General features: G+C 57.3%; 1 protein-coding gene across 5 annotated transcripts; it reads right to left on the reverse strand.

Moving 5' to 3' along the window:
- Positions 1-1,226: 1,226 nt before the first annotated feature.
- On the reverse strand, positions 1,227-17,155 carry FLOT2 (flotillin 2). Of its 5 annotated transcripts, none has more exons than XM_068530070.1 (11): positions 17,001-17,155; positions 11,334-11,415; positions 6,049-6,139; positions 5,003-5,126; positions 4,436-4,554; positions 4,204-4,317; positions 3,983-4,102; positions 3,679-3,893; positions 3,084-3,267; positions 2,628-2,777; positions 1,227-2,512 (listed from the first exon to the last, which is right to left on the reverse strand). In XM_068530070.1, the coding sequence occupies exons 3-11, from the start codon at positions 6,121-6,123 to the stop codon at positions 2,474-2,476; spliced, it is 1,140 nt and encodes a 379-aa protein (XP_068386171.1). In that variant the 5' UTR covers positions 6,124-6,139; positions 11,334-11,415; positions 17,001-17,155; the 3' UTR covers positions 1,227-2,473. The 5 variants fall into 5 exon arrangements, with proteins under 5 accessions (XP_068386171.1, XP_068386170.1, XP_068386169.1 ...); XM_068530069.1 differs by lacking the exons at positions 6,049-6,139; positions 17,001-17,155 and adding exons at positions 8,183-8,273; positions 16,610-16,800; XM_068530068.1 differs by lacking the exon at positions 17,001-17,155 and adding an exon at positions 16,610-16,799.
- Positions 17,156-17,261: the final 106 nt, after the last annotated feature.

Raw genomic sequence — 17,261 nt, forward strand, 5'->3', positions numbered from 1 at the left:
TCAATATATGGAATGAGGTAGGGATTGTGATTCAATTTTTTTCTCATTTATTTATGTATTTTTGCTGCGCAGCATGTGGGATCTTAGTTCCCCAACCAGGGATCGAATCCTCACCCCCTGCCTTGGAAGCTCAGAGTCTTAATCACTGGACCACCAGGGAAGTCCCAATTTTTCTCTCATTTAGACTCAGTTGTTCCAGCACCATTTCTGGAAAAGATTTTCCTGTCTACCTTGGATTGTCTCAGTGCCTAGAATGATCTTTTTACATGTGTCAGATCACATCACTTCTCTTTCGAAGCCCTTCAGTGGTTTCCCATCTCGGAGCAAAGGCAAAAATAGGCCCCATTAAGATTCTACATGAACCAGAAACAGGTTTCCATCCTGACCTCATCTCCCACCACTCTCCCCACTGCTCATTCATTCACTCACTTCCAAACACACTGACCTCCTTGCTGGTTTTTCAGTCATGCCAGACACACTTCCATGTCAGAGGCTCTGGACAGAAGGCTCTTCTTTGATATCTGCATGACTCATTCCTTTGCTTTCCTCAGTGCTACCTTCTCGTTGAGGCCTTCCTCACACTAAAGTTTCAACACCCTCCCGAACTTCCTATTCCTTTCCCTGTTTATTTTCCTCCTTAGCACATACCATTATCTAACATACTGTATATTTAATTTTTCTTATTTTGCTCCCCCCACCTCAATGTAAGCTCTAAAAGCTAGGGATTGGTTTTATTCACTGCAGTCTCCCCTGCATCTAGGACAATTCCTGGCACATAGGAAGCATTAAATTTGTAAAATGAATACAAATACTGAAGCCCAGAAAGATGAAGCTACCTGCCTAAGATTACACAGGTGATGAACAACAGAAATAAAATTTAAACCCAAGCAGTCTGACTCCAGCGCTCACGCTCTTGAGAAACAGTCTCCATTACTGAGTGAGGCTCAGGATGGACAGAGGTGCAGTGAACATGGCAGCCCCTTCCGTCTTCTGTCTGCAGTGGAGCCAGGTCTCCCTGGCCTCAGGTCTGGCTTCAGCACCTGGGCGATGGCGGCCCTGCTCTAGGATGCTAAGGGGGCATGGCCAGGGTGCTGATGCCCCCCGGTGGCTAGCGTGGGGAAGAACAGGCAAAGTGCAGCTTTCAGGCTGAAGGGGTGTAGGGGTGGGGGACCTGGTTGGTTCTTGCTTCCCAGTCTCTCCCCTCACAAAAGCCACAATACAGGGTGTGGGCATAACCAGATCTTTATTTTCCCAGAAGGGACAGGCAGCGGGGCAGTGCGGCATCCAAGCCCCAGACCACACATGCAGCATCCACATGCAGGAACAGCTACACAGGCTGGGGCAGGGCAAGGGGTGGGGACTGGGACCACAGGACACCCACAGCACCCCCGCCAGGATGCTTGGGTCCTGGGCTCTTCTGCCTCCACGGGAGCAAGGACACAGAGGACTGGGCTGCTTCCCCACGGCTGGAACCCAATCACTCTGGCCAGGAAGAAAGCTGGCACGAGGGGTGTGGAGTCTGGCCAGTCTACAGCACTGGATTCTGCATAGGGTGGCATAGCTTTGCCCACTGGAAGGGCCCAGCCCGACACCCAGGACAGTACAGCCCTAGTAGGAAGAGGGTCTCTACACTTTCTAGTCTCCAGAAGCGCTAGATCCTGATCCCAGAGGGCTTAGCAGAGTTGGGACCAAGCCCCACTCCACCTAGTAGGGACATGTCCATGAAGGGGACTTCCCTGAGCACAAGCAGGGGCCTCCTAAGGCAGTAGTAAACTGAGGGAGCTGCTCTACACAGGAGGCCTTCCCTCCGTGCCCCTGGGCGGGGGAGAAAGAGGTAAGGTATGAGAGCAGGCCTGGGGCTGGGCAGGGGGTTAGTGAATGGCGCTGGCCCTGGGCCTGCAGCCACAGATAACCTGGGCCGAGAAGGGCCAGAGTGGGCGAGGCTGGGGGCTTCCTGGGGGCAGGGACCAGGCCAGGAGAGGGCAGGGTGGCCGTCCTACCCAGAATCCCTGCACCCATGCTGAAGCTCTGGCTGGGGCCACAGGGGGAATGGACAGATACACAGAAAACTTCAAGGCACCAGGATTCTGAGGAGCAGCAGGGCCACCCCCCAACAGACAGACAGTGATTATACTAAACATCTTCAGCTTAAAGTACATGATGTATGTAGAGGATGGGAGGAGAGGGGAGAGAAAAAGACAAACAGACAAAGGAAGAAACGTACAGGGAGATAAGGGCGGAAGAGACAAACCAGACAAATGTGGCAGTGAAAATGAGGGTGTGGGGTAGAGGAGAAGAGGACGGAGACAGAGACAGGGGAGAAGGGAAGACAGCCAGAGGCCTGAACACGCAGCACTCCTGGTCCCTACAGAATAAGGCACCAGAGTCAGTAACGTTCCCGTTGTCCCTGTGGTACTAAAACGGGTGCTGAAGAGGGGGCGCTGGCTGCTGAACAGTGTGAGCCTTCGGGACCTCACACCTGTGCACCGGTGGCCTTCTTGATCAGTGGTATCTACAAGGATGGGAGATGCCATGAGGCCTTGGCTCCGGGGCCCCCAACCGACCGCTCCGCCTGGGCCAGTCCACTGGGCTGCCCAGCAACCCACCGCGGATGGCTCCACACCCACCTTAGACAGGTCCACGCCCGTGAGGGCATGCACAGAGGCAGGCAGCTCGGCCAGCAGTCGGTTCACTTCTGAGGTCACCTTGCTGTTGTCCCCACTGAGGACCACAATCTCATCGACTTTGGTCAGGGGGGCGGAGATTTTGGCAGCAATCTAGGAGGCGGGGTGGGAGGAGAGCTGGTTGGTATTCAGACTCCATCCACCTGCCCTGTCCAGCATCTCTCCCTCCCGTCTCTACCTCACCCAATCCCAGTGCAGCCTGGGTGGCCTTCATTTGCAATTCATGGTCAGATGGTCCAGTGGGTTAGCGATGAGCCTATGCCTGTTGTGGGGTTGTCTCCCCACTGCTGAGTACTCCCCAGTTTAACCCTCCCAGCCAGCCTGTCGCTGTGTTGCTGACCAGGCCCAGAGAAGTCCAGCACTTGCCCAGCCAGTCCCAGCCTGGGGTGGGAGCCTCACCTGGGGCAGGGCCTCCAGCACCAAGGCCATCTTGGCTGCGTCCCCATATTTCTGGTAGGCCTCAGCCTTGAGTTTCATCCGCTCAGCCTCTGCCTTGCCCATCGCCTCGATGACTGCTGCCTCCGCTTCCCCGATTCTGCGGATCTTCTCAGCCTCTGCCTGTGCCAAGAGGACCTGCTTCACCCTGGGGGAGCCCAGGTGGGCAGGATCAGTGGGAAGTGCCAGGGACCCCTCCAGCCTTGCCTGGGGGCTAACAAACCCCGAGCCTCTGCCTTGGCAGGTGTCAGGGGTAGGGGACCCATGAGAGGGGGGTGCCCTGGCCTTCTGGCTCTGGCCAAGGAGAGGGCACTGGCTCCCAGATGCAAGTGAGAGAGGGGACCAGGCAGAGGTGCCCTCTGTGCCAGGCACCATACCAGGGCCTTAAACCTCCTACATCTAATTCAGTCTTCCTGACAACAATCCCACGGGGGAGGCGGGTCAGCCCTACTTCACGGTGGGGGAGAAGGGGCCCCCAAGCTCCGTCAGGAGTGGAGGGAGTGCGTGGGTGGCAGAGGAGCTGGACTAATCCCCCAGCCCGGGCACCAGTGGCACCTACTTCTCGCCCTCGGCGATCTGCTGTATGCGGTGGGCCTCGGCCTCGGCGGGGCAGCGCACTGTGGCAATGAGCTCCTTGTCTGTGCGCAGGATCTCCTGCGCCTCCACTGCAATCTGCTTCTTGCGCTGCACAACTTCAATCTCAATCTCTTCCTGCCGGATCTTCTGCTGCTCACGGGCCCCTTGTAGCTCGTAAGCCAGCTGGGCCTCAGCCGTCTGTGGTGGGAGTGTGGTCAGCATGTCAGAGGCTGGCTGCCAAGTCCTGGGCCCTGAGCCCCAACCCGAGATGCCCTACGGCTTCTCACCTTGATGTTGACCTCCTCACTGAAGGCTGACTTTTGCAGCTCGAAGGCTCGCTTGGAGTCGGCGATCTTCGTGTCTGCCATGAACTTCACGTCCAGCATCTCCTTCTTGCACTCGGCTTCCTGGGAGCAGGAGGGGCAGGTGCTTAGGGTCCCCTGAGCAACTGTGGTCCCACCACCCCTGAGCTCCCTGTCCCTGGGGCTGGGAAGGAAAGCCCACATACCCGGATGCCTGCATCCCTCTCAGCCTCGGCCACTCCGATGTCAGCATCTCTCTGTACCACAGCAGTCTGCGTCTTGCCCAGGGAGCTCAGATAGTCCACTTTGTCATACACGTCCTGGGGAGGGAAGGGGGAGTCATCCCTGGGAACAGTCAGAGGCATAAAGGTTCCCCTCTGGCCAAGCTCCGCACTCCCGGATGGACGCAGAGGCCACAGCCTTCCCATCACACTGCACCTTGATGGTGAAGCTGAGGATCTCGATGCCCATGCGGCCGACGTCTGGGGCTGCCACCTCCCGCACCAGCTTGGCAAACTGGTCCCGGTCCTGATAAATCTGCTCCACTGTCAGGGTCCCTGAGGGCAGAAGGATCATGGGCTGGCTCCCCAGGGGCCCAGCCAGCTGGGAAAGGGAGGAGGCATGCAGGTGGAGGTCTGAGTGTATGCAGGGGTCACGCAGTCAGAGCTGGGTCTTCCTCGGTTTCTTCTTAACAGCGTCTAACTCTGAGCCTCCTCCTGCAGGATCCAGGCAGGATGAGGAAAAGTGTCCCAAGCAGCACCAGGTGCCTGACCAGACTGGCAGCCGCTCACCCCCTACTTCAATGCCCTCCTCTTCACTCAAGTCACCTCATGTTTTGAAAGGAAATACTTGACAGAAAACATATCAGCTTTTCAGCTAGAAGCCTCTCAGTGGGACTGACAGAACCCCCTGCCCGCCCTGTCCCCTCCCTGGCCATGGCTTGGGGAGCCAAGGTGAGGCTCCTTGAAGGCAGCAGAGGGGTCCCTGGGCTGGGCAGGGCCTCACCGAGGATGGAGCGCAGGTGCCCCTCCAGGGTCTGCAGGACGACGTTCTTGATGTCCTGCACACTCTTGCCCAGGAACTGCTCGCAGGCCACGGCCAGGAGCTCCTTCTCGGTCATGATCTTCACCTGCCGGTGGTCACAGAGGCGCCTGAGCCAGGCTGGAGGGAGGCAGACGGAGGCCCCAGACCCAGGAGGATGGTGACGGTACCCCTCCCCTCCTTCTCAGGACCTGGAGGCCTAGGGGCTGGGAGGGGGTGGAGTCTGCCTGAGGCCTCCAGTGGGGAGAAGACACGAGGAACTGCATCTTCACTGGCAGCCCCAGGCCCTGCCACGGCCTCGCTCCTGGGCATCTGGGGCTCCCCACTACCCCTGCAGTCCGCTCTCTGCCCCTCAGCCTGCAGGTCTCTGCAAAAAGGAGAATGAGCAATAGGGGCACAGACAGACAGACAGACTAGGAAAGAGAGGCGGGACAGGGCAGGAGACAGGTCCGGGGTCCGCCACCGAGGGTGGGCATCTTCCTGCCTTTCTTTCCCAAGGCACTAAGCCGACAACCCCCTCACCAGAGGCCTAGAACGTGGTTGAACCTGCCCTGTGTGGACTTCTGGAGAGCAGGAAGCCCCTTGGCCAGGCACTGAGCTGGGAAGATAACGCAGCCTCCGACTCCAGAGCTCCCCTGCCTCACGTGGCCTCGCCCTCTGGTCCCCACCCTGCAGCCCCCTACCCAGGGAACAGGGAAGGCTTGGACTCTGGGGCTTGGCATTTCTGACACCTGCAAAGAACGGGGTGGGGTTAGTGAGACACGAGTTCTCAGCACTGGTTCTGTCCTCCGCGGGCCCGCTGGGGAAAGAAGGGGTGTCTGTTAGTCCTGCTGGGCGGCCAAGAGGCCGAGCGTGTTCCAGTGGCGACGACACTCTCTTGGCGGGGGGGCGGGGGCAGGGGCGCTGGAGAGAGACTGCCCCTGGCTGCCGTCCTCTCCTCCTCCCCCCAAACCCCAGCATGGGGACGAGGCAGCTCAACGGACATGCGCGGGGCTGCTGAGTTACTATACCTGGGCGACACCCGTCACAGTTAAAGCTACCCCCTCGGCCGTCTCTACGTCCTCGCAGCGGGGCTGCAACGTCATAATCTCTAGGGAAATCCTGCCAAGAAACGCAAAACAGGGGCATGGGTCTGGGGGCCCAGGGCCTGGGGTGTGGGGAAAGAGTGCGACACCTCACTGCTCCGGCTGGGACGGGCCAGGGGTCCTGCTGCGGGGGAGGACTCTCCGAGGGGTCAGAGCTGGGAGCATGTGAGGAGGAGACGGGTGGGAAAGCAGGCGGGGGGTGGGGTGCAGATGGCTCACGGGGAGGAGTGGAGTGCGCTACCCACGTGCACACGTGTCCTCTGCTCAGGTCAGCCTGGCTGGAAGAGTGGGAAAGGGAAGCAGAGGAGAATGGGTTGTGGGTAGTCTGGGCTGGGGGAGGCGGGGTGGGCAGAGTCTAGGTGTAGCTGTGTGTGTGTCCTGGGACAGCACGTAAATGCTGGTCCTCTAGGCCGTGCTGTGCGGGCCGTCCAGGGATGCCATCTGAACATCCCCCAGGGAGGGGCCCTCACCTGTTCCCTGGGTCTGCTCACACCCTGGGATGCCCCAGGAGGCTGCTGAGAAAGCTCTGCCTTGTAGCCTGGCACGCTGGGAGTCTGTCCCCTGCGAGGGAAGCCCTGCCTGGTCCCTCTACCTGGCAACAGGCTAGGACTTGAAGCCCACCCTCTGGGGTTGGGGCCAGGTGGGCCAGTGGGGGACAGGGCTGGGGTCACACTAGAGCTTCCTGGCCAAGGAGCACTAATCCTACAAAGAGCTGTTCTGCCCAGACAACCTGAGTCCTCAAGGGTCCACAGCACCCAGCTGAAAAGGGACCTGGGCATTTGCAGCTGTTTCAAGTAGAACGTGGGTTTGGAGGGAGATGAGGCTGCTCTAGAAGCGGGTCGAGAGAGGCCTGGACCCCACTCATTCCACACAAGGTGCTCTGAGCTTCTTCTCAGGCCTCTGCCCTGAAGCCTGCCCTCCTGTGGCTACAAGGGGTGGGTGTGATGGGGACAGTCCCCTTCCCCATTAGGGATAACACGATGGGTGAGGAAGGGTGTGGTGGTGCAGGGGTTTTGCCTGAGAAGCTGAAAGACAATTTCATGAGAGGGAAGGGGATGGGTAAGGTGACAGGTAGGTCTCTTCCAGCCTGGGGACCTGCCAGCATGCAGGCTCTGAGGAGCCAGGGGCTTTCTGATGTTCATCACTGCCTCCTCAGTGCCTGGAGCTGACACGGTGCTCAGCAGGGAGCTGGTGAATGAAGCAATGAGGATGGGGACTTGCATGTCATGAAGAAAGCACTTGGACTTGCTAAACGCCCTTGCTCAAGAAAGGGCTTCATAGCTACGGCTGCGTGGCAGTGAGGAGTGAGACAGCAGGTCACTTGCTTTTCCAAGTGAGGTCATGTTCATGATACAGATGGGGTTCCTCTAGCACTTCTTTCCTGAAAATCCCAAAGCGCCCTCATATTGTTCTACTCGCCTTTCCAATATTCCTACAAGGCACAGGGAGGGCATAATTCTCCCCATTTCACGGATGGGGAAGCTGAAGTCTGGTGACAAGAGAGATCTGCTCAAAGGTCTCTCGACACAAATTAGGGGCAGGAAATTGGAGGGCGTCAAGGGGCGGGGTGAACAGAACTCCCCATGGGACCCATCTTCTGGCCTTGCAGGGAGGAGGACTAGGGCTTGACACTGAGGTGTCAGCCTGGAGGAGGGGCCGGCACGGGGCTCCGTGGTGCCTGGAGGACTAGGACTTCTGTAGGAGTCGTTAGGACGGAACCCTCCCCGCCCAGACAGCCCAGCTCTGTCACGAAAGGGCCTGTGTCTCCTGCCTCAACTTACTCCCAATTTAGGCTTGTCATCCAAGGACCCCCACTGGCGGACTTGGGCAGAGCTTCCAGAAGCCCTCGCCCTTTCCCCGCCAGCAGCCCCAGTGAGCAAGGGCAAGGGAGGTGGGGATCTATAGGGATCCATCCTGCCACCCAGCGCAGCAGAGGTGGGAGCAGAGGGGAGAGAGGCACACTCTCAGGAGTGGAGTCCATCGGCTCCTGCCTGCCAGGCCCCGCAGGGCAGGAAGAGAGAAGGTTAGACACAGAGGAGGGAAGCAGGTGGGTTATTACCTGTGCAACCCCTGTTACGAATAGCGGGACCCCCTCCGACGTCTCAATATTCTCACAGCGACACAGGATGGTCATAACCTCCAGAGACAGTCTGAGGAGCAGCCAGGGGGTGGGGAGAGGTAGGGACAGGAAGGGGTAGGAGGGGACACAGCAAACACACACAGTGGTTACCAGACAAGCACCCAAAGCCTGACGCCTGGGGGGTGGGGCGGGGCTGCTCTTAGCACTTCAGCTCCCCCCGCTGCCAGCTCAGCCTAGGGCCGTAGGGGGACAGAGACACCCCCTTGCTGGCCTGAGGCCTCTGGGTCTCTTCTCTAGCCCCCATACCCTTCCAGTGAGGAGCTGCCAGGCCGGAGGAAAAGGCTGCCGATGCCCTGGGCCCGTGACCTGAGGTTGGGAGGCCTGTGCGTAGGGCACCTGGGTTACCCACCACCTCACTTTCCCAGGAGATTCCTGGCACAATCTGGCAGACAGCCTCAGCTCCACCCTCCGGACACAGGCTAACCTGTGTTTCCAGAATTGGGGTGGGGAGGCCACTCTGGGGATCAATGAGCCACAGAAAATACTGACTCCTGCTCGGGGCACAAACCCTCAAGGCCTGTGCTTCACATCACTAAGAAGGCAATTTAGGGCCAGAAAAGCCCACCCCCCCCCCCCAGATTTTTGGATTTTCTGATCTGGGGGGAAGGGTGTGTCAAGGAAGGCTGGGGGAGAAAGTATGCCCCTGCCAGGATATTCACAGGGACAACTGGGAGACAACGGAGTCATTCACTTCGGAATTTCCAGAGCTGGGCACAGGCACAGGGTCATGGCAAAGAAAACCAAGTACTTCAAAGCTACCTGGCCCACCCTAGCTGGGCCTTCCTAGGGCAGCGTGTGTGAGAGTGGGTGCAGGGTGCTGGTCCAGGCGGAGGCCAGGCTGTGGACAGCATGGAAGGTTGCCTTAGACCAGAGGAAGGGAGGAGAGAGGCTGAGGTGAAGGAGCAGAAGCAGGCAGACTCGGGGGGTGGGGAGCAGTAGGCAATGTGGGCCCCCCAACTCTACCCTCACAGTGCCAGCCCGGGGGCTCCAGCCATGCAGATGTGCAAAGGCTGCCTTCACTCGAGCCCCTAAAAATAGCACCTTTGGGTCTGAGAGGACTCTAGACCCAGCTCAGACAGGAACCCACCAAGCTCTCTTTTGGGGAAGGAGGAGAGAGGGAGACAGGAAAGAGGGAGGAGGGAGGGAGGAAGGGAGCGAAGGAGGGAGGCTGCAGCTCAGATGCCAGAGGTGGAGGAATCACTCGGGCAAGGGAGAGAGAGCGGCCCACATCAGGGCCTCAGGATAGGATAGGACGTGGCAGCAAAGTGCAGCAGGAGGGACTTCCCTGAGTCTGGAGAAGAATGGCTGACACCAAGGGGGGTGACATGTAGGATGGCTGTGCAAAGTATCTCAAAAGGGAGGCTGGGCTAGAAACCTCTACTCTGACCTGAGAGGCTCCTGCCAGCCTAGGGAAATAAAGGCCCCAGCTTGTGGAGATGTCCCCCAAGCAGGCTAGGGGCTGGGGAAGGGGCTGCCCCAAACAGGGCCCAGGAAGGGGAGGGGCTGCAGGCTCAGACCACCCAGCAAGTGTGACCAGAGGGAGGACGCTGAGCCTGGGTGTGGGAGATCAGTTTCCTAGGATGAGGACAAGGGCCCCCACCCCTCACTTCCAAGCCTGCTGTCAGAGGAGCTTGGCCCTCCTGTCTTGGGGTCTGCTCCCTGGAGTAAGAAGAGGGAGGGGGGACCACGGATGTGGAGAAAGGGCTCCTGGGTGTTGCCCCAGCAGTGGATGCCCGGGCAGGACAGGTCTCTGGGCAAATGGCAAACTCTCTCGGCATGGCTGTACGTCGAGGTGTCTTGACAAGATGCTCTGTCGTCCCAGGACTGCATGGCGGGTGGGGTGGGGTGACAGTGTCTCTGGGGAGGGCACCTCATGGCTTCTGACAGGCCAACTGGCCCCCTCAGGAGTGCTTAGGATCCGCCTGAGAGGAAGCTGTGACCAGTACCGATTACTCTCTGACACTTTTGGCCTTGGGCCAGAAGAGTCCCCCAGGATCCCTCAACTTAGGCAGGGCCAAGTGTGGGGAGAGATGGAACAGTGGAGGGGGTTAGTGAGAAATCAGTGAAGTTTAAAAGTGGTGACATGCTTCCCATGCCCCTGACACTAGCCAACACCCTCAGACTCCCTGGAGCCCCAAGCACTAGCAGCTCAGTGTAGCCACGGGGCGTCTCTCTGCTGACTGGTGGGGATGGGATCCAGGAAGGGGATTTCACTGGAATCTCCACTGCTTCCCCTTCAGATGACCCTCACCCCCGCCAACATGCCCGCACTGTCGCAGCTCTGCTGCCTGTGTTGCCTGGGTCCTGGACTGGAAGAATCTGGGCCCCTCCCCTGATCTCCCATAGTCAGGAAGGGGTGCTGGTGGAGAGGTGGCCGGGCCTCATCTCCTCCTGGGTGGGCAGTAAGGGGGCAGGAGAGGCCCAGGCCAAGTCCAGCCCTGCGGCAGGCTCTGGGAAAGCCAGCAGGTAGAGCCTGACGGTGGGCCCTCTGGGGAGCTGAAACCTCCCTTCCCCGAGTAAGTCTCTCCAGACTGATTTAGGAGGTCCAGAGCCATCTCGCCCGGCCCCAGAGCCAATTCCTTAGATCCCTACCCCTTGTCTTTAACACGCTGCTGTCAGAGCCCCTTCAGACTGTATATCCATTCTCTGCCATTTAGCCCCCGCCTGCACTGTCCCAGGGCCTGCACAGGTGAGGGTATGTGTAAGGGGTCTCTTCAACCTTTCTTCCCTTCTTAGACCCACTCCAAACAGGTGTGTATGTAATTAAGGCTTCGTGAATAACTCTGAGCTAGAATCAGGGCATTAGCATTCTGCTTGAATTCTCTGGGACAGAAGTGATGCCCTCAATGGAAAAGAGCACACCCACCAAGGAGGAGGTGCCCACAGACAGACCTCCTGCATCCTTGTGTAACCCATTTCATCTGCTTCTTAGGAGGTCCCGCCCCCCCAGAGTGGAAGGCGGCAAGTGGTAGATGCTCTAGCTGACCTGTGGGGTGAAGGGGGTAAGGATGGAAACCCTTTTCTGCCTTGCCCACCAGGATGCCCGGTTTGCTGGCCCCCAGGCCCTTACCTCTGAGTGTCGGAGATACACCACCAGGCCCAGGCCCAGCCGCCAAACACATACTGTTTATAGTCAGAACCGCAACAGCCCCCTGGAGAGCAAAGCAAACCACTGCTGGTCAGTCAGTTCTTGGGTCTGTCTACCCTCCATGCCACCAACAGCAGCTCTGGGCCTTCACCTGCTCTGACACTTGACAACTCCCACTACTGGGTGCCAGGTGCTGAGGTTACAAATAAATGGAAGGTATGCCCTTAAGGGCCTTGGGATCTAGTTTGGTAGACAGGCAATTTGCATAGAAAGGAGGGTAGCCAATGAGTAGTTCAGAATGTAAGTGCTTTCAGAGAACAGATGAGAGGTCAGTGGGCAAGAGTGAATGGAAAAGCTTCCATCTTTGATTCAACCATCCATTCAGCAAACAAATATTTTCTCATGCTAGGGAAACAGAGATGAAAATAAAATTCCTATCTTAAAAGAGGTGAGACTAGGAGGAGGGACCTTTTCCTGAGATGTTGGTCGTACTATGTGATTCGCCTGTTATCAGAGTGACTGCAGTCACAGAGGGAATGCGGGTGGGAGGCTAATGGAAGAGAGTCTCTGAGCCAAGGCTGGGGCCTTGCTCATGTCCAACAGTGAGGCTGGTTCTCTAGTCCCAGGGGTTCAGAGTGAATTCGTTCTTCTTGTGGGAGTGGATGGGGAAGGCAAGGCCTCAAAACAGAGGCCAACTCATGGTACCAACTGGAAAAGAGAAAGGGAAAAGGCCTAAAAAGGAAGTGATTCCTGGAAAAACTGTGTATCAACTAAATAGCATGTTGAACCTGGCCACGACCCAGATTCATGCCGTGGACACGTACGGCATGCTCTCTATACGGAAACGAGAAAAATCAATTCTTGAAATTCTTGTCACGAACCCTCCTGCTGATGCCAAAATTACTCAAGTTCAAGAAAACTCAGTAAAAGCAAGAGGGGCTGTTCACTTGCAGTGCAGACATGTTCAGAAACAGACAATTCAAAGGAAACGAGATGGGGAAAAAGCCAGTGGGTGTCATCATTTCCTCGTTCACAAACTCGGGTTTTCAGGAAAGCCTTAGGGTGTGTTCCTCCCATGGTCAAAGGTCAGGGCGTAGTGTATAGCTGGGTTACAGTGTCTCTCAGGCCCCTTGGGAGGGGACAAGGCAGGGTGGAGGGGCAGAGGGCAGATCACGGAGTGTCTTAGGTATCAGGCCAAGGAGGGGTGTGTGTGTGTGTGTGTGTCTGAGTGATGGGGGAGTCATTTAAGCTAAGGAGCAACAGTTATATTTGCATTTTAGAAACACCACTTTGCACCGGGAGGAAGATACCTGGGTCAGGGAGGCTGGGTAGAAGCAGCCTCTTGCAGTGACCCAGGCCAGACCTAGGGGTTCACGTGGGGGGATAACTTCTAGAGTAGTCTTGTCCAAGATAACTTCCTTCGAGAGTAGAAATGCTCCCCAGCTGTGCTGTGCAACAAAACACCTACTAGGGACATTTGTTACTGAGCACTTGAAATGTGGCTGGTATAACCAAGGAACTGAATTTTAATTTAATTAACTTAAATTTAAGTGGCCACCTGTGGCTTGTGGCTACCATATTGGACAGTGCAGGTCTAGAGCCTGGGTTTGGGTGGGTGGTCAGGCCGACAACCGAGCAGAGACAACAGAACTGCGAACCAGAGACAAGTTTTAAACAGGCGGAGGCAAAGGAACAAGGACCCCACAAGAGCGGCGGGCCTGCCAAGTCAGAGAGCCGGTGTCTGGCACTGCCCACTGAGCGGCCAACCCTGTTTCCTGGTCTGCTCTATGCACAGGGTGCAAGCAGCCGAGCCAGAGGCCCAGGGACCAGGAGCAGCCCCGCAACGTGCACAGGGGCAGGAAGAGGTCTTAGGTCTCTGGAGATACGTGTCCTCAGGGCTGCTGCTCAAGGTAAGCCGCTGCAGGCTTCTCCGCCCTGGGGATGGGGTAAGGGAAGCCTCTACGGACAAGCAGTCAGTTTGAAACCCAAACCACCTCGGGATCCAGTGAAACTGGAAGAGGGTCCAAAACCACAGCTTGTTCCACTTCTTCTGGCCTGGTCGGGGCTGGGGCACAGCTTCCTTGCTGTGGTAGCCTCCTGCAGTGACCCAGGCCAGACCTAGGGGTTCACGTGGGGGGATAACTTCTAGAGTAGTCATCACTTCCTCGTTCCTCGTCCCCCCCACCCCGGGGACTTCCCAGTGTGCTGTGGGAGGGGTGGTGATAGTGGTGCGGGGCGGGATGGGGGCGGGGGAGCCCAGGGTGGGTGTCCACCCTTTACCTTTAACTCATTCTCTGACCTTGGGAGCAGGCTGCCACAGCTCAAGCTGGGCCTCGGCCAAGGGCAACATGGCCAGGTTCCCAGGGGTAGCAACAACAGGAAGCTGGGACTGCCAGGCTGTCCCGCCCCCAGCAGCCTCCTCCCCTGGAAGGCATCTTCCTCCCCCCAGCTTCCTGGTCACATTGAGCACCACTCCCAAAAGAGGACGCTTAGGTGGCCCCTCCTTGACCTCCCCAGTTCTCACTGTCTCCAGACCTGGAAGTTTCTCCTAATGTTAGCTCACTTTTTCTAACTCAGTCTGCTTTCCTTTGCTCTGTCCTCAACCAAGCTGAAAAATCACAAAATATCCCATGATGACCTCCGTCCTACTCTTAGCCCTCCCCAAACACAGGCGCCAGTCCGCCCTCTCTTTCCCTTCCTGCCCCTCTTCCACCCTTTTCTTCCTACTAGTCAAGAAGACCATCTACAACTCTACAAGCGGGATTTTTTTTTTTTTTTTGGCGGTGCTGCACGACTTGTGGGATTTCAGTTCCCTGACCAGGGACTGAACCCGGGCCATAGCAGTGAAAGCGCCAAATCCTAACCAGTAGACCACCAGGGAACTCCCATACAAGGGGGATTTCTTGAGTCGAAATCCCCCTTAGTAGTCTGGCAATGGCCAAATGCTCATAAATGCATAAAATAAGATACAGAAGAAACAAATTAAAGTTATCAAAATGTTAAAACAACCAAATGTGTGATATAGTAATATGTGCTCTGTGTAATACATTAAATAATAAGATCTAGTGGTAGATTTAATAACTGGCTTAATTTCAAAGTAGTGATGAGCATGAATGGTTTTTACGGTACCTGCAACAAAGGCAGCATGGTAGGAAAATACCTGCTAATACTATCGTGGATTGTTGCTGACGTTAATAATCGTAAGAAACGCTAAATATCAGTTTAGGTTAGTGTGAATAAAAATGTACTATTCTCCCCTCATCCAAATGCAAAGACCTCTAAATTCTATCCACAAACTCCAGGTTAAGAACTTCTGACCTACTGTAGAGGAGACAGAAAGGTGTATGGTATTTGGATTCCCCTTTTAAACTCCCAAAAGCAGAAACAGAGGAAAAAATTTTACATTACAGAATGAAGGAGGGGGGTTACACAAGAAGAAGAACCGCCAGACTCTTCAAGTGGAAAAGATGATCATGAAATATATCAACATCCTCCTTCTGAAAGTAGGCTGTGTGAGATGCCCCTGGACTTAGATGCAGGCCCAAGTGATGGGGGCGGGGGCGGCGCAGGGCTGCGAGTCCACGTGCTAGAGAGCCACAGCTCAGCTGGATCATCTCAAATCCCAAGGTAATATTGTGCTGGGCATTCTCTCTCTCTCTCTCTCTCTTCTCTTCCACCCTCCCTTGACTCCAGTTCTCTTAATTCTCAGCGCGGCCTCCTCTCCGCACCCCTAAAACAGCTTCGAAGCTAGCACTGCCTTCGCCTCTGGCCAGAGGACCAGGTTCCTGGCAACCAGAAGGCACAGAGCAGCCCATCTCAGGGGTTCCTCTTGCCCCTCAGTCTCAAGGATCTCCACAAAGACGGGACTGGAGCTTTTGTCTCCTCAGCCCAGCGTCTAGGTTTCTAGAGAGAAATCCCACAAGAAAAACCAAGTGCGATGCAGATTCGGGTTTCTAAAAACCTTCTTTAGGAGTGGTGGCTGGGAGACTGGCCCAGTTCTTATAGAGGAGCAGGTTTGGCCTCAGTGCTCTCTGGGGGTCTCCCTGGTGACCCCAAGGCTATCTTTTCTGGTTTTCAGGGAAGTGAAGGATCTTAGTTCCCCAACCAGGGATCGAACTCGGGCCCCCTGCAGTGGAAGCATGGAGTCCTAACCACTGGACCGCCAGGGAATTCCTAGGGAAGTGAAGGTTCTTAATTCCCCCACTGGAGTAAGGTGCTAGTTAGGGAGACTGGGGATTTCCCGTCCCAGGGGAGAGATGGATTTTGAGATCCAAACTGAGACAGAGGCCATGTTCTGGGGTGAAAGTTCCCAATGGATTCATCACACCTCTCAAAGGTGGGCAGCTACAAGCCCTGGCCCAGCCCACCCTCTCCTGTTCATTCTGCAGCCGGCCCTAACAACTCTGCACAGGCGGAGAAGCCACACTGGCAGTGGGAAGATATGAAGGATTCCTGCAGCTACAGGCCTCCAAGCTGTCAGGAAACACAGCCTCTCCCCAGCACCCGCGCCAGGGGCTGCACGAATTGGTGGCTTGAAAGGCTTCTGCCACTTCCCAAGATACCCAAACATACAATTTAAAGAGCAGCCTTAAGGCAAGATATCTCTCCCCTCCCCAATACTGCAGTCCCCCAGCCCCACCTAAGCTCACAGAAATTCTGGAGTCTGCAGCATTTTGCAACCAGAGCAACACAGAGCCAGGTTTCTGTAGAGGCCGCACCCGCGTCCCTGGGGCGGGCAGTGCCAGTTAACCCCAGCAAACCCAGCCTGCTGGGAATTAACGGGTCTGTGCCCAGAGCCCAAGGATTCATGTCCAGGGCCCCTCCCCAGACGTGCACCTGCGACCCAACCCCCGTCCCAGGCGCTGGCATCCGACCAGACTGTTCCCGGAACCCCAAGGTTTCAGTTCGGGATCCCCTAGGCCACAGGGGAGACCCTGCCAAGGAGAGGAAGCAGAGAAAGGAGGGAATAAACACGGTTAAACACGCAGGGCGGGGGAGGTCGGGGGAGAACCTGGCCTGTGCCCTAGGGCGCAGAGCACGGCAAATGGGAGTATTGGGGGGGGGGTCCCTCCTGGAAGGGGTCTCAGGTGCGGCCCGGAGCGCCGTAGGCTCAGGCCCCACCCCCGGAGCCCTTCCCCGGCCTGGCCCCTCCCCGTTCGCTCCCCAGCCCGGCCCCCGCCCTCCCAGGCACAGCCCCCGCCCCAAACACTCTCCAGGCCCTGGGCGTCCCAGACCCACCTCCCTCGTTGCCCCCTCACCTGAAACCACCAGCGCCTCGTTGGGCCCCACCGTGTGGCAATTGCCCATGGCGCCGGCGGGACGGAGGGCCCTCGGGGGCCGCAGAGACCTGGACAGCAGCAGCCGGCCCACTCCACGCCCGCCTGCACCGCCGGCCGCGCCCAGCCTATCCCGCCACCCCCAGCGGCCTCCCGCCCGCGTCCCTCCGCGGCCGCGGCCCCGCCGGAAGTGTGGCGGCGGAAGGCGGGGCCGGCGTGTCGAGGGAAGCAGCCAGAGCTCAAGCCGCGGCGGTCAACACGCTTTATGACACCGGGTCGCCATCGCGGGGCCCAGCCCTCAAAGGCGTCCCTCCACTCCCGCCGGGCGCCTCGATAACAACCGCCCTGCCCTTTCTCACCTCCCAGCACCCACCTTACAGCGGCCGGCCCTGGAGTCAGCCCTCCGGGGTTCCAATTTCAGCCCCTGCTCTTACTAGCTGGGAGACCTTGGGCGAGTCCCTTACCTGGCTGCCTAATCCCGCCTCTGGAAAAAGGGGATAATGTAACTACCTAGCTACACGGTCGAAAAGGGCCCAGTTGAGTAATTCTCAATGTTGGCAGTGCATCAGATTACAAATTCCCAGGCCCTCATCCAGGGCTGATCAGCATTCCTGAGGGTAGGGCCTGGAAAATA

This window comes from Eschrichtius robustus, chromosome 20 (genome assembly GCF_028021215.1).
Source record: "Eschrichtius robustus isolate mEscRob2 chromosome 20, mEscRob2.pri, whole genome shotgun sequence".
NCBI lineage: Eukaryota > Metazoa > Chordata > Mammalia > Artiodactyla > Eschrichtiidae > Eschrichtius > Eschrichtius robustus.